The sequence below is a fragment of the Rutilus rutilus genome, assembly GCF_951802725.1.
Source record: "Rutilus rutilus genome assembly, chromosome: 18".
NCBI lineage: Eukaryota > Metazoa > Chordata > Actinopteri > Cypriniformes > Leuciscidae > Rutilus > Rutilus rutilus.
In genome coordinates this window covers 10,042,994-10,057,712 of record NC_140231.1, presented here as the reverse complement: position 1 = coordinate 10,057,712, position 14,719 = coordinate 10,042,994, and the positions used below count along the sequence as shown (strand labels likewise).

At 39.9% G+C, this 14,719-nt stretch overlaps 1 protein-coding gene across 6 annotated transcripts in view; it reads right to left on the bottom strand.

Moving 5' to 3' along the window:
* Positions 1–7,635: 7,635 nt before the first annotated feature.
* klf8 (Kruppel like factor 8) overlaps positions 7,636–14,719 on the bottom strand; it is a gene marked incomplete at its 5' end in the record, with an annotated part of 49,546 nt that continues 42,462 nt past the window's right edge. For 5 of the 6 annotated variants that reach the window (XM_084387867.1, XM_084387868.1, XM_084387869.1 and 2 more), the window contains 3 exons: positions 7,639–10,464; positions 11,590–11,732; positions 13,575–13,686. In XM_084387867.1, coding sequence (XP_084243993.1) covers positions 10,283–10,464; positions 11,590–11,732; positions 13,575–13,686 — 437 coding nt within the window. In that variant the 3' untranslated portion in view covers positions 7,639–10,282. Of the gene's footprint in view, positions 10,465–11,589; positions 11,733–13,574; positions 13,687–14,719 lie in introns of all 6 variants that reach the window. The other variant, XM_084387872.1, reaches the window with a different exon arrangement.

Below are 14,719 nucleotides of genomic sequence, written 5' to 3'. Positions count from 1 at the left end.
ACACTGCGTTCTGTCTACGTAAGCATGGAGGGCGCGTACTGGACAGAGCGGTACCAAGGCTGGGTCTGCCTCCTCCAAGGGCAGCGCTTGCAGGTTCACCACCTGGTCTCGAAAGGGAGTGTTGGGAACCTTGGACACGTATCCAGGCCGGGGTCTCAGGATCACATGAGAGTAGGCCGGCCCGAATTCCAGGCACGCTTCGTCAACCGAAACTGCCTGCAGGTCCCCTACCCTCTTGATGGAGGCCAATGCAACCAGGAGCACTGTCTTCATTGACAGGAACTTAAGCTCTACTGATTGCAGAGGCTCGAAGGGAGCACTCTGCAGGGCAGTTAAAACCACTGAGAGGTCCCAAAAGGGTACGAGAGGAGGAACCTGATGATCTCAGGAACCTGATGACCAGGTTGTGCTTTCCCACGGACTTACCTTTGACTGCGTTGTGATGTGCGGCGATAGCGGCAACATACATTTTCAGGGTGGAGGGAGACAGCCATCGCTCCAACCCTTCTTGCAGGAAGGAAAACACGACACTGATCGGGCATTTTCTGGGGTCTTCTCGGCGAGAAGAGCACCAGGTGACGAAGAGGTTCCACTTCAACGTGTAGGCATGTCTCATGGACAATGCTCTAGCGGAAGTGATGGTAGCCACCACCACGGGTGGTAGGGTACTCAAACCTGCCTCGTCCTGTCCAGGAGCCACACGTGGAGGTTCCAAAGATCAGGAAGAGGGTGCCATAGGGTGCCCCGTCTCTGAGAAAGGAGGTCCTTCCTCAGAGGAATTGGCCAGGGAGGTGCTGTCATGAGGAGTACTAGTTCGGAGAACCAGGTCCTCCCTGATCTTGCACAGGGTCTGTGCAAGAAGGCTCACTGGGGGAAACACATACTTGCGGAGGCCCCGCGGCCAGCTGTGCGCCAGTGTGTCCGTGCCGAGCGTGCCCTCGGTAAGGGAGTAAAAAGGGCTGCAATGGGAAGAGTCGTGGGAGGCAAAGTCGTGGGAGCCTCTGAAATAACTTCAGTGGAACCGCACTCTTGCCTTCAAACTGTCTCAGGCAAGTCAGTAGTGACTGCACGTGCTCACTCGTAAGCTGCGTGCACATAGTGACTGAGTCGATTTCCATACCGAGAAAAGAGATCTTCTGCACGGGGCAAAGTTTGCTCTTCTCCCAGTTGACCCGAAGGCCCAGACGGGCTAGGTGCTGGAGCACAAGGTCCATGTGTCCGCAAACCTGGTCTCGAGAGTAAGCTAGGATCAGCCAGTCATCGAGATAGTTCAGGATGCGAACCCCGTGTTGCCATAGTTGCCTCGACGAGTTTCGTGAAGACGCGAGGAGACAGGGCTAGCCCGAATGGGAGAATCACGTACTGATATGCCCGCCCCTCGAAAGCAAACTGTAGGAACGGTCTGTGTCGAGGAAGAATGGAGACATGAAGTAGGCGTCCTCTTGGGGCTCGGAGGAAGGGGCGTCAGTTCTTAGAAAAAAGATTCTCCCCTGGCCCTCCACCGGGGGAAGGAGTGGTCCTGCTACCAGCTCCTGAGAAGAACTGAGCCCTAACTCCAAGCTGGCCATCTCAGGAGTGCTGCTTAGCCTGGTGTTTGGCCGGCTAAGGGGCGGAGACGGGCGGTGGCGCTCTCCTGTGACCTCCTCCTGCTCGGGACCGGTGAAGGGCCTCAGTCTGCTTCTGGGGGGTCGAAGACTGTTGGGCACAGTCCTCAACCACACCACCAAAGACCCCAGCCTGGGACATGGGGGAGCTGAGAAAACGAGTTATCAGACCTCCTCACATCAACCTGGTTGAGCCCATTCCTGGACCACACTTGTGGACATCACCTGGCCCAGGGATCACGCAGGTACCGATGTCGTCCGTAGAGCGAGGTCAGTACAGTGCGCGGCGGATCGACCAGCCCGGACATGTGAGGACAGACCATGACCGCCGCGACAACGAGTGCAGTGAAAAGTCAGGGGAACTCTTGCAACCCGGAGGCGGCCTGATGCACATCCGGGAAGAAAGGCACTGGGGGCGAGTGCTGGTAACCAATCGTCCAGCCTACAGCATTCGGGGGAGGGTGGCACCAAAAGTATCCCCTCTCGAGGAAGAGATAGATTGGGGTGTGGCAGAGGAGACTCTACCCATACGGAGATCACTGAGTCTCGATCTAAACATCGCGAAGAAAACATGACTCATCCACGAGGGCTGCTGAGCACCCACATCCAGAAAACACACGGGCGAGCCCTCGTGAAAAAGACATGCCACGTGCAGCTCTTTTAGAGAGAGGAAAAAGCTTAGCAGAGTGCTGAAGCACCCAGGGAGAAGCACACCCACTGTCGGAAGATCACTGCACAGACCACCAGCAGCAGGCAATGTGATCTCGCTGGAACACGCCGTTGCACCAACACACTGGAGAGCCGCTCGTCTCGTAGAGTGAAGATAATTCAAAATGGCTTGTGGGAGTGAAGAAAACTCTTGGCTCCGAAGCGAAAAACTCAAGTTATCTTGAGTTTGAGAAAAGTTTTATCGCGCTTTAATGGACGAATACACTGAAAATTACGTTAAAATGCCAGTTTTGGCAAGTATCCTCGTAACAACAGTCTTAAATAAGTTCAAATAAAAAGTCTTAAAGGTGAACTAAGTAACTTTTTTTACCTTAACTGAACAGCTTCGGAGTCATTGGAATGGTTATATTACTTATTTCGGGTTGAATGGTGGTTGTTTCGCACCCCCCTGGTGCCCGTGAGCGGAAAATACGCACTTGCAACTTTGAGGCGGCGGGCCGCCGGCCGCCGCGTCAGGAAGTCTCGCGTGATATCAGGTCTCGCGATGTAAACAATTGCTTTACGGCCAAAAGAAATCTGCTAAAATACTGTCATTATTGCGCTCCCTCACGCTGTCCGAACCCGAATGAAGAAGACGTTTTAAAGAATGTCCCATCTGCTTTGATGTCGTTGATCTATAGCCTCTGGTGTCTGAGAATCACCAACGAGTTTTTACAACAGTGTTGTCAAATATCTATTCCGAAGCTGTGGGGGGAGCTCTAGAGAGAAACCTGCGAGCAAAAAGCGAGAATACAGCGAAGAAATCCCAAGGCTACTGAGTGCTGCTTTAATGAACGTAAACGGTTGGGAAAAAATCTGATGTGTATTTCCATGCATTTGTTCTTAAAGTGACAGTAGCTTAAAACTTTAGTAGTTGCTCTTTTAGTAGCTCTAAAACTATAATAAGGATTAATATTTATACATTATAGTGTTTTGTTTTAATACTGTTAGACCTACCTGAAATCTGTTTGTTTCTAATTTGTTGCATTGTATTTGTGCTTATTGCTAGTAATTTGTTCATAAGTGACTTTCTTTAACATTATTTAATACATTACTATTTGTTTATTTATTTATTTTTGTGGTGGGGCCAGTGAAAATTTTGGCAGGGCAAGTAACCAGTAAACTCCTAATCATTGAGCCCAGTGTGTTTATACAGTGCAATGCATAAGTTAATACACCCATGCTAAAGTTAACTAAAAAGAGGAATAAAAAATCATATTTTGGAAATTGAACTTAATGCCTTAATTTAAAAAATTAGGAAAAATCCAACCTTTAAGGACACCAATTTTCTTTGTGAATGAATAATGTATCGTAAATAAATAAATGTTCTTCCTTAAAATACATGGAGCATAAGTTAGTACACCCCTATGGAATTAAAATAGCCCCACATCATCACATAGCATTCACCATACCTAGAGATTGGCATGGTTTTATTTCAGTTAGCCTAAAAGCTAGTTTGATTTGCATTGATGCTAATCAAACTAGCTTTTAGGCTAACTGAAATAAAACCATGCCAATCTCTAGGTATGGTGAATGCTATGTGATGATGTGGGGCTATTTTAATTCCAAAGGCCAAGGGAACTTTATCAGGATGCATAGTATCCTGGATCCATGAAGTAACTGGCCTTTAAAAATAAAAATCTGCCTGCCTCTATGGGAATTTAACATAGGGGTGTACTAACTTATGCACCATGTATTTTAAGGAAGAACATTTATTTATTTACGATACATTATTCATTCACAAAGAAAATTGGTGTCCTTAAAGGTTGGATTTTTCCACATTTTTTAAATTAAGGCATTAAGTTCAATTTCCAAAATATGATTTTTTATTCCTCTTTTTAGTCAACTTTAGCATGGGTGTATTAACTTATGCATTGCACTGTATATAGAGTACCTTTTAAGAGTCATGTCAAGTCAAGTCATCTTCATTTATATAGCGCTTTTAACAATGTAGATTGTTCCAAAGCAGCTTTACATTGATAATAGGAAATTAAAGTAAAGTGTTTTGGCTTTATAGCAGCTCTAGAATAAAGTTATTGTCCAGCTAAAGTTAGTTTGATTGATTCACTTCCGTCGCAACGAGGCTAGTTATTAACTTAGGGGCCGCTAACACAACACTGTTTTAACAGAAAACTCTTAAGACCTGTTCCTTTTGTTATAAAATAAAGTTACAAAATCTTTTACGGGGAAAAAAGTGAAATAATTAATGTTATAGGAGTCACTTGGCCCACCTTACATCTCAAAGCTGGAGCCAGGCCTTCCACTAGGTATTAACTTGTATATTGTTAAACGCTGTATTGTTAAAACAATGAGTCAGCTTGTAAAAAATAAAATGCACCAACAGTTGTAGTTAACGAAGGACTAAAATTGGGTGGGGAACAGATCTGAGCTGAAACAGAAAACTAATAATTACAGTCTGACAAGATAATTTACAGAATGAAACCCAGCCTACAACAAAAGAGGATGACTGATGAGGGGAACACCCATTACAGCGCGTTCTGTGGAGATGAAAAGATGAAAATATGTAAACCATTTCAAAACAGTGAGCGCTACTTCCCGGAGTAAAAGTAAAACTGTCTTTATTGTTGAGAATACCTATAGGTATTCTTAAACATAGGCCTATTTAAGCCTCGCTCATTCCTGAGGTGTTAACTGTGCTTATCGCGGCAGCGCGAATCCAGTTAAAACTTGCCCCACTTCTTATACCGCTCGATAGAAATGAAGAGACCAGAGATAGACTTTAACATGTCATGAAAAAAAAAAAAAAAAAAAAAGGATATTTCAGATTATTTAAATGTCATCTGCTTTACTTTTGTTTGCTAAACTTGCTGAAGGATCAATTAATGCGCATCGCTCAAAAACCAAGACCTTTATAGGCTACTAACCCTTTTTAGTTAACTTTACTTAAACCTTTTTTATTATTATTATTATTGTAACAATTTAGTAATATAGCCTAGCCTACTATTCACATGCTATGCCTTTGTAACTCAGAAAATCCAGGTTGAGATTAGGCTACTTGACTAGTTTGTGTAGGACTTCTATTTTGTCAAGCAAAATAGTTGAAGTGGGGCAATTCTTAATAGAATATTCCTCCACTTCTGCACTAATCTTTCTCCCTAGTTGCCTTTGCTCATTTTCCAGTCATCTTGAATGTTGAATTGTCAATACAACCGAAAATTTTGTGAGAACAGCACTTCATAAATTGATGTAGATTTCCTAAAATAGTTTTGTCACCAACGCTTATGGGGATTTGTGTGTGTAACTTCATTTATGAGACTAATTATTTTTTAATTTATGCAAAAACAAGGTTTGTGCCAGTTTCTTACAACCAATCTTGCTTGAGTCATTCTACGTGCAAATAACAACCAATAAATGAATGTGTAAATCAATAAGACAATTTTATTTCCTGTCTTTATTGTGCTATAATATACTGACACAATACAGCACATACATTTATTACACTGTTACTATTACTGACTTAATTCAGTAAGTTATAAAATCTTGAAAATATTGATAAACTTTACTATATTTTTCTGAGGCAATACATTTTCAAGATTTTTTCCAAGTAAAGTTAACAAATTGAAATTTACTATTGTGTAGCCTATCTCAGGGTATGTGTTAATCATTATTGCACCAGTTGAGAAGTGAGTGTCATAAAGATTGTGTTTTGACCATAATTTATCCTCCCAGACTCTAGGGTAATATAGCCTAATCTTAGGAACAAACAAAGGAAGAGCACCACTTCTTATGAACTAAAGTCCTGACCAAGTTAGTGTTGGACTTTGACTTTAATAGTTAGACAATGCCAGGCAATTTTATTGACAAAATTATAAAATATTTCTTCATAATACATGTTTACCTATTTAATACTAGTGGAACGACAAGACTTTAAAAGAGGCCACCGCACAATGCTTTGACATGAGCTGTTACTCATCTGCACCACTAGAGGACGCTAAACCGCTGCAGTCGCTGAACCCGAAACAACAGCAGAACATCTCAGCACCGTCTCATGGTTACACAGCAAATTTCTTGAAGATATTGACAGCTGGATTGTTTTATTAAGGCCATGCTCATATTAGAACAAACTAAATTAGTATATAAACCCTCAGGTATAGTATTTTGAGTGAGATTGATACCAAAAGTGAGGGACTTGATTTTGCCAAACAGTCATTATCCTAAATCAAGGATGTTGATCCAGGAACACGTCATACTTTCGTCTTAATAAATTAGTCACCTTTAAAGGGGCAGTTCACCCCAAAATGAATATTCTGTCATCATTTACTCACCCTCATGTTGTTCCAAATCTGTATGAGTTTCTTTGTTCTGCTAAACACAAAAGAAGATATTTAAAAAATGTTTGGGAACCAGACAGTTGACATTAGCCATAGAGTGCATGGCACAGGCATGACATCACTTTGTAGGCCAAAACGCGGACTTTTTAGCACTTCCGGTTCCATTCAGAAGTCAATATTTTTTTTTAATGGGGTTTTGGTTAAATGGCTGAAATAAGGTCTGTGGTGTCCACAAACTCAAGACACTTTCACGTTTTATTCTACGACATAAAATACATCAATATTACCAACTCGTGATTTTTTTGAAGCTGTTACGTGTCATCATGCCGAAAAGGCCTCATCCTCTTTTACAGCATCGTTAAACTTATAATTGTGCTCTTACAAACTATTCTTACTCAAACGTTCTGGGAAAATGTTTGTAGATAAAAACTGAAAGATCTGTGGGAAGCTTAGTGGTGGCGACGTTGAATTCGTCGGACCGTGGTCGTGGTGTAGTTCGTTTATACACTACCTTTAGCTTTTTGCTTCTGGCGACCACATTTAGGCTTCAGTACTCATAAAAGTTGTGTTTATCTGTGATAATAAGTTAATCTGTGATAATATGGACAAAACGTGCAAATATCATAAACTTTTGTTGACCACAGAGCTTGTTTTTAGGGATAATCCAAACGCCTATGGGAAAATCCTATTGGGTTTTTGTCGAGGGAACCAGTGTGATGCTAACTGCCAGTTGGCCTATAAAGTGACGTCATACCTGAACCACTCTATAGGCTCTATAGTAAAAAAAAAAAAAAAAAACCTATGAGTACCGTCACCTGTCTGATTACCAACATTCTTCAAAATAACTAATGTGTTTAACAGAAGAAAGAAACTCAGGTTTGGAACAACTTGAGGATAAGTAAAGGATGACAGAATTTTCATTATAGGGTGATTTTTAAGAGACATATCATAATGAAATGGGCATGGGGTCCATTTTTGTTGGAAATACTGTAATAAAACAGTAAAAAATATAAATAAATACACAACGTACCGTGTTGCACCAAAACATTTTATTCTATAAAAGGAGTGGGTAATCACAACTGTACAAGGGAAACTGACTTTTAACACCATTTCTCACAGTATCAAAAAGCTTGTGTTTTCCTCGCTGATCTTTACAGACTTGTTCTGTACAAATACAAAAGAAATAACATTAATTACTTGTTTTGTTATAATGATAACTGCATTGCACTGAGTAATATAGTACTGGCCCATAAGTTACTGCATTCAATATAAAATACCTATGATTCTGAAAGTTTAAAAGAGAATTTAATGATAACCACACTTGCACACATACACATACACTCACACGAAACCCAAACTCTTTCATGATTTGAGCACAAGGTCGCACACTATTTTAAACAAATCATATGCAAGTAATGAAAGCAAACATACTTTTAGATAGACAAGCATGTCACAAAATTCAGTCGTGGGCACTTCAACATTGATAAGAGGCTGACTCCTAACATTACGCCATCTTGGAATACAATTATTTCAATTTAGGATGGTATGAAGGTACATGTTTTACCAGCATGTCTTGTAGTAGTTATAAATAGGCCATGCATATGCTACGAATGGCCATGGTTGCACACATTTCATGTGGATTATCAGTGCTTATAGGCCACATCTGTCAGGGCACCAACGCTTTGACATGCTCACCGACTTCACAAAGAAAACTCTACTCTCCATGCAACACTTTAGGGGTGTACAACACATTAGGGACTCATTTCAAGGGATAAAAAAAAAAAAAAAAAAAGAAGATGCAAAGAAACAACAAAAAAGAGAAAGAAAACGAGTATTTCACATTATCTAGTCAGTGTTAAAAATAGAAATCCACCCGTTACATTTATTCAAGAACTTTGTAGATTATATACAGTATGTACATTAACTCTTTAATTATTCATTGTCTGTAAGTCTATGAACAGTTTTTTAAAAAAAGAAAGGGATCGCAATCAAATGCATATACTCTTCTAGAAAGATGTGCTTAGTAACTTTGAGTTGAAGCAAGAGAACAATACAAAATCTTACGACTACATTGCTCTCTGAACCAAATATCGTGCAGCTGCTGCAGACATGCACTTAACTCTCAAAGGCTGGAATCGAACAAGCGTTTCTTCTGAAAAAAGGCATAATGCGCACTTAATCAGCTGCTAGCGATTGAAATTATGACCATGGCAATGAGTGCTAGTTAGAGGGAAGAAGTGTCCAGGATACCCTCCCCTCGCAGATTTACATGGACTCAGCCCAACATTTTCATAATATCTCTGTCCAATAACTTCAACATATTTTGTGGAGTTGAGGGGGTATTTTTGCATATCATGCATATCAGGGCAGGAGCTGTTAAGACATGTTTGTCACTGTGAACTAGGTGCAAATAGGGATTTTCAGGGTGCCTCACAAAAATAGGGGTCCCAGTATCGAACCCTGAGGAACTCCGAAACCCTGTTGCGCAAATCAGATTTGCACGTTTACTTCAATTAAGGCTCTGATGGGCTAGAAGTAACAATGCATCTAGACATCTGTACTATTATATCTCTGATTATGTCTTTTTTGTTTCTTTTTTTTTTTACAAATATGCAAACAAGTGTGCTTATACACAGACATACACACATACATACCAATTTTAGTAAGCCCCCCCCCCCCCCCCCCCCCTTCCCTGCCAGCTATGTTGCTTTTTTTTTAAACATTTTTTTTTCACAGCCTTATGAAATAATATCTGAAGGTTAGATTAACACCCATCAAAAGGTGTTCTTTATGTTAGATGCCATTACTGGCGATAATAATGTCTTTTAAAAAACAAAAAGAAATACTGTTTTTTTTTTTTGCGCCAAACTATTTTTGGGAAGATGCTTAGACAACATACACTAATCAAGAAAAATATTTTACAAAAATTCACAGTCTTGTCAGCCCCCTGCCTCTACTTCTCATTTGGGTTAGGGTAGATATAAAAACTGATTTGTTAAATAAAATAAAAAAAAAACCTGTAAAACAGGGTACATCTTCAGCTGTCTTTACAATGCGCTCAACGTTAACTTCCTTCCACACAGAAACGTACAGGCCCTAAGATGCATGTAGAGCTTGTGTATACAAATTTAGGACAAGAAAGAGTTTGGATAAAACGTAAGAATTCAACAAGGCAGCTGTAGATGTATCTCCAACCCTCCTATCTCATTAAAATGATTACATTTATTACATAACTTTACTTTTTCCAAACCATCTTGCATAAAATCCTTTACTTTCATCTTTTTCTAACTTACAACAACTCTCAATAAGGGGTACCTTCCCCAGTCTTCACTCTCTGCTTATAGCAGTGCTGCGTGCGGTTTGCCTTTCTTGTAGTCCCTTCAAGTATTGGCTAATGATCAGGCATGCATCTAGACATCTGTACTAGATGAAGGTGGAGGTCACCAGTGGACGGGTGGTTTGTGGCTTTTAGAAGCTTAGCTGAAAACTGCAGTCATGTTCTGACCAAGAGGGGTAACCTATATGATTGCGCCACCCTTTCTCCATATCCAACTCATGTTCTTATCCGGAGACTGGGGAGGTGACGTCAACAGCGTTTGGACTCCCCGGATGGGTGCGCATGTCTCCTGAGGAGCAGGCAGGGAGGTGAGGGCTGGGGAGGGTGGCGGGAAAAGAGTATCACATCATGACGTGGCGCCGTCGATGAAGTGCCAGGTGGTCAGAGCGGGAAAAGCTGCGGTCGCAGTCGGTGCAGCGAAAGGGTTTGATGCCGGTGTGCTTGCGAAAGTGTCGCGTCAGCTCGTCCGATCGGGCAAAGCGCCAGGTACAGCCCTCCCATGTGCACTGGTACGGCTTTTCACCTGTAAAGGCATCACCACATCAATTAATATGCCTGATATATATATATATACATAATACAAACTTAAAAATAAACACTTATGTATATATATTATGTAGGAATATATACACACTTCTGTTTAAAAGTTTGGGTCCATGTGTAATGCTTACCAACGCTGCTTTTATTTACTCAAAAAGACAGTAAAAACAGTAATATTGTGAAATATTACATTTTAAATTCTATTTTAATATAATTTATAATGTATTTTTGTGATGGCAAAGCCATCTTCAGTGTCATATGATCCTTCAGAAATTATTCTAATATGCTGATTTGGTAATCAGGAAACATTTCTTAAAGTCCTCCTGTGGTGAAAATCAAGCTTTTAATGTTGTTTATGTCTATGTGGTGTTTATAATATGCTTTAAGACAAACCGTGTGCAAAATCATAAGTCAACACCACTGAGTATGTTCTGCTTAAAACTGCAGTGAACCAAAGACAGTCTCAAAAACTCGGTTTGAAATCGCTGGTGTTTCTGACATCATAAAACTACCTTGTAACCAATCAGGTCAACGTGTGATCATCAACGAGTGGATCTCTGAGCTGCTGTGAGTGAGTGGAGGCGGGGCTAATTTGCATATTCATAGAATCACGTATACTAAATGAGGCAAGGGTGTAGAGTTACATTCAAGTAATTTTAAGGCATGAATAACTTTTGTTTTTCAAGGAAAAAGTTTAAATATGTAATTTTGGAGCTCAGAGATGAGTTTTAAGAGGTACACTTATTGACTACAGGGGGACTTTAATATTATCAATGCTGAAAACATTGTAATAGCTGTTTAATATTTTTGTGGAAACTGATAAAAAAAATGTATTTGAGTTTAAAAAGAACAGCATTTATGTGAAATAGATTTTTTTTTCTTTTTCATAAATGTCTTTACTGTCACTTTTGATCAATTTAATGCATCATTGCTGAATAAAAGCATTAATTAATTTCAAACTTACATATCTTACAGACCCCAAATTACAACCATAACATACATATACATATATATATAGGTAGATAGATAGATAATATATAAATAATTTCTATCATTTTTATAAATAAATTACAATTGTGCCAAAACTAACAGCAGAAAAAAGGCATACCTGTGTGTATTCTCCGGTGGGCTTTCAGATGCGAGCTCTTGGTGTAGACTTTGTTGCAGCCGTCATAATCGCACATGTGCACACGTCTTCTCTTCATGTCCGGCGAGTCGGGGTCAACTTGGATGTCCACATCTGTATTCATACTAGGAACAAAAAATGAAACGTTTTCGCTATTAGGGTGTGGCGATCAATTCAAGTCATACCAAACCTATCCCTGGATTATCTAAAGATTAAGAGCGCATTTGAGCATGTGAAGGCAGGTACAAACATTCAGCATGATCTTCATGAATAAAACAGATTAATCCATCACTTGGATTACAGTGATCAAATTTGATCAGTGATGCAATGAAAACTTTTATTGCAACACACTTAGCCCTACAAAGCCAATAGTATGATATTCGATACTCAAATTTTTAAGGCCTCTAAATTATCAACATGATCAAAAACCTGTTGTTCACAATCTACAACATGCCTTGTCGAATTGTATACTTTTTAAACAAGTTAAAAGGCCTTTTAGTATATTTCTAAATACATCCTCCTTCGGGTTGGGGTACACGTGTTCCTTTTTTTTTGCTGTAAAATCTTTACTAATTTTATAAAGTAAATGTAAGTATAACTTTGATATTGTTAGTAATATTCCAAGATGAACATTTTCTGGACAGATGCCTCAGGTTTACTTGATGCCTTAGATTATAAATACATAATTTATGTTAAAATGTGAGTCGAATCAAGGGAATGGTCAACTGTGTTATTATAGCTGTAATTACAGAAATTAATTACATATTGGTCACAAGAAACTGGAGGGTGAGTGTCACAGAAAGGTAATACCAAGTCTCCAGATGAATCACCCCTTCTTGAGGGAATTTGACATCTCACTAGTTTTAAGTAACATTTCAAGGTGCAGTGTTTTAGACCTGTGGCGCTTTCCCCTTCTACTACTTCTATATAGACTCAGCTCTAATAGAAAACAAAAGCACAAAGCCCCATAAAAAAAATGCTAATAATAAGGAAGTGCACTGTGTATTTTATTTGCCATTACATAGTTTCATGTTTGGCTTGAGAGTTCACATTTATCTGACAACTTGAGAAGGGGTTTGATAAAACCAATAGTGATGTAATCAAATATGTGCCTCTAATTTATATGCATGCATAAAATAAACCTAGCTGTATAAAACACTACCTAAAATGATTCTTGCATCACAGAATTATATATGTAAATAGCACCATTACGACCCCTAGTGCAACAATCCTAACTGGCCAGCAGGGAGAGCTAAAGAGCATGCGTGTGTGTGTGTGTGTGTATCTAAATTCCATACAGCTGGAGAGCTTCCAGTTCAATGCCGATCTCTCTCCCTTTCCCTTCCTGCTCCAATCCCCCTCCCCCTGCCATGTTTTTTTTTTTCAGCCCATGTCTTTCTCCCCTCCTTTCCTTCCTCTCTCTTTCTCAGCCTCTTCCTTTCCCCTCCCTGGCTGCAAACCAGTTCACCCCCCCCCCCCCCAACTCATTTCCATCGGATTTCTCTCTCCCAGCAATCACCTGACCGCATGTCCGAACAATTATACACACACTGGCAAAAGACCCTCTTGTTCTCCATCCTGCCCTGTCCACCCTGCCACTTCTGTTTGTCCTTCTTTGCATTTTACTCCCTCTTTCAAAGGTGTGACGACATTGCAAGTTATGTAACATTGTTTACACCCAGTTTGAAGAGAACCCTGCCCAGCAACACACACACACACACACACACACACACACACACACACACACACACACACACACACACACACCAACAGAAGAGGATGCATCCAGCTTAAAATCAACGCAAAGAAGAGCCATGGGCCTCCAGTGTGTTGAAGGTTACATAATCATCCAGAGGAGTGGTGCAGTGATGCCATTAGACCAGGATGTCAGATACTCTAGCACACACTGTACATATCCCGGGATTGAGATATTCAGATGTATATAGGATATGGGATATCTCTCTCACCTGGGATCCATCCCTTGCGTGCTGAAAGAGGCCGATCCAGACTCTGTTCCGCTTTCAGCATCACTGTCAGACTGAAACTCCACTGGAGAGGTTGAGCCTGGCTTTATACGCACTGAAATGACATGATAAAAAAGAAAACAAAAGAAATTTGAGTGAAATGCTGAATTGGAAAATCAACATGAATTTTGACATTTTTTAAGTATTTAACCTTTTAATGACAATAATTGTATATTATTAAAATACCATTTTAAAGGTTCCTAATTTTGTTTTCTCCTACAATACGTTTACATGCATCCAGGGTCAAAAAACAGTTTAATTTTCTCATAATATACATTGCAGCATCACCACTTTTCTGAAACGTTCGATAAATGATTCAGTCTCTCTAAACCCCTCCTTTCCGAGAGACTCTGCTCTTACTGGTCAGATGGCCCGTCTGCTGTGATTGGTCGACACAGTCTTACAGCACGTGTCTGAAACAAAACGCATCTCTATCCATATCTGAATTTCAGCTCTTCCTCAACACTTGTTTACGCAGTGACACAAACAGTAACAATGGTGTCAAAATCTTTCAGGCTTCAGCTACAACAGCAGTGTTTGAGGACGGGTCAAAGTAGATGTGTTTCACGGGCAGCCAATGAAGAGGTACCTCTTTTCTTAGAGGTAGCATAAACTGGCCTTACTTAACCAGTTAGTTTCATTGAAATTATAGTTATTAATATATTGAATTTAAATATAATAACCTTGGCCTTCACATATTAACTTATGTTTATTTTTGTAAAATCCAAATAATTTTTGTAAAATACAACGATGAGTATTTTTACTGTATCCATACATCCATCAGTCCGTCCATCCATCTATCTATCAACAATATAATTAATTCTATTTATTAAAACCAAGTATAAATCTCATCAAGTTAATGTTTTTAAGCATTTTTACATTTATTCCAAAACAACTAAAGGCTGTTAACAATTTAAACAATATTTGTGAACTGATGTTCAATAGTCAACTTTCGAATCATCAGTCATCAAGCTCTGTATACACTTCTCACAGACATCATGAAGATGTACCTTCAATTTCACCAAGCTAATTGCTCTCTAAAAAGCCGATCGTTTCTCTAGATAAGACCCTTATTCCTCGCCTGGGAT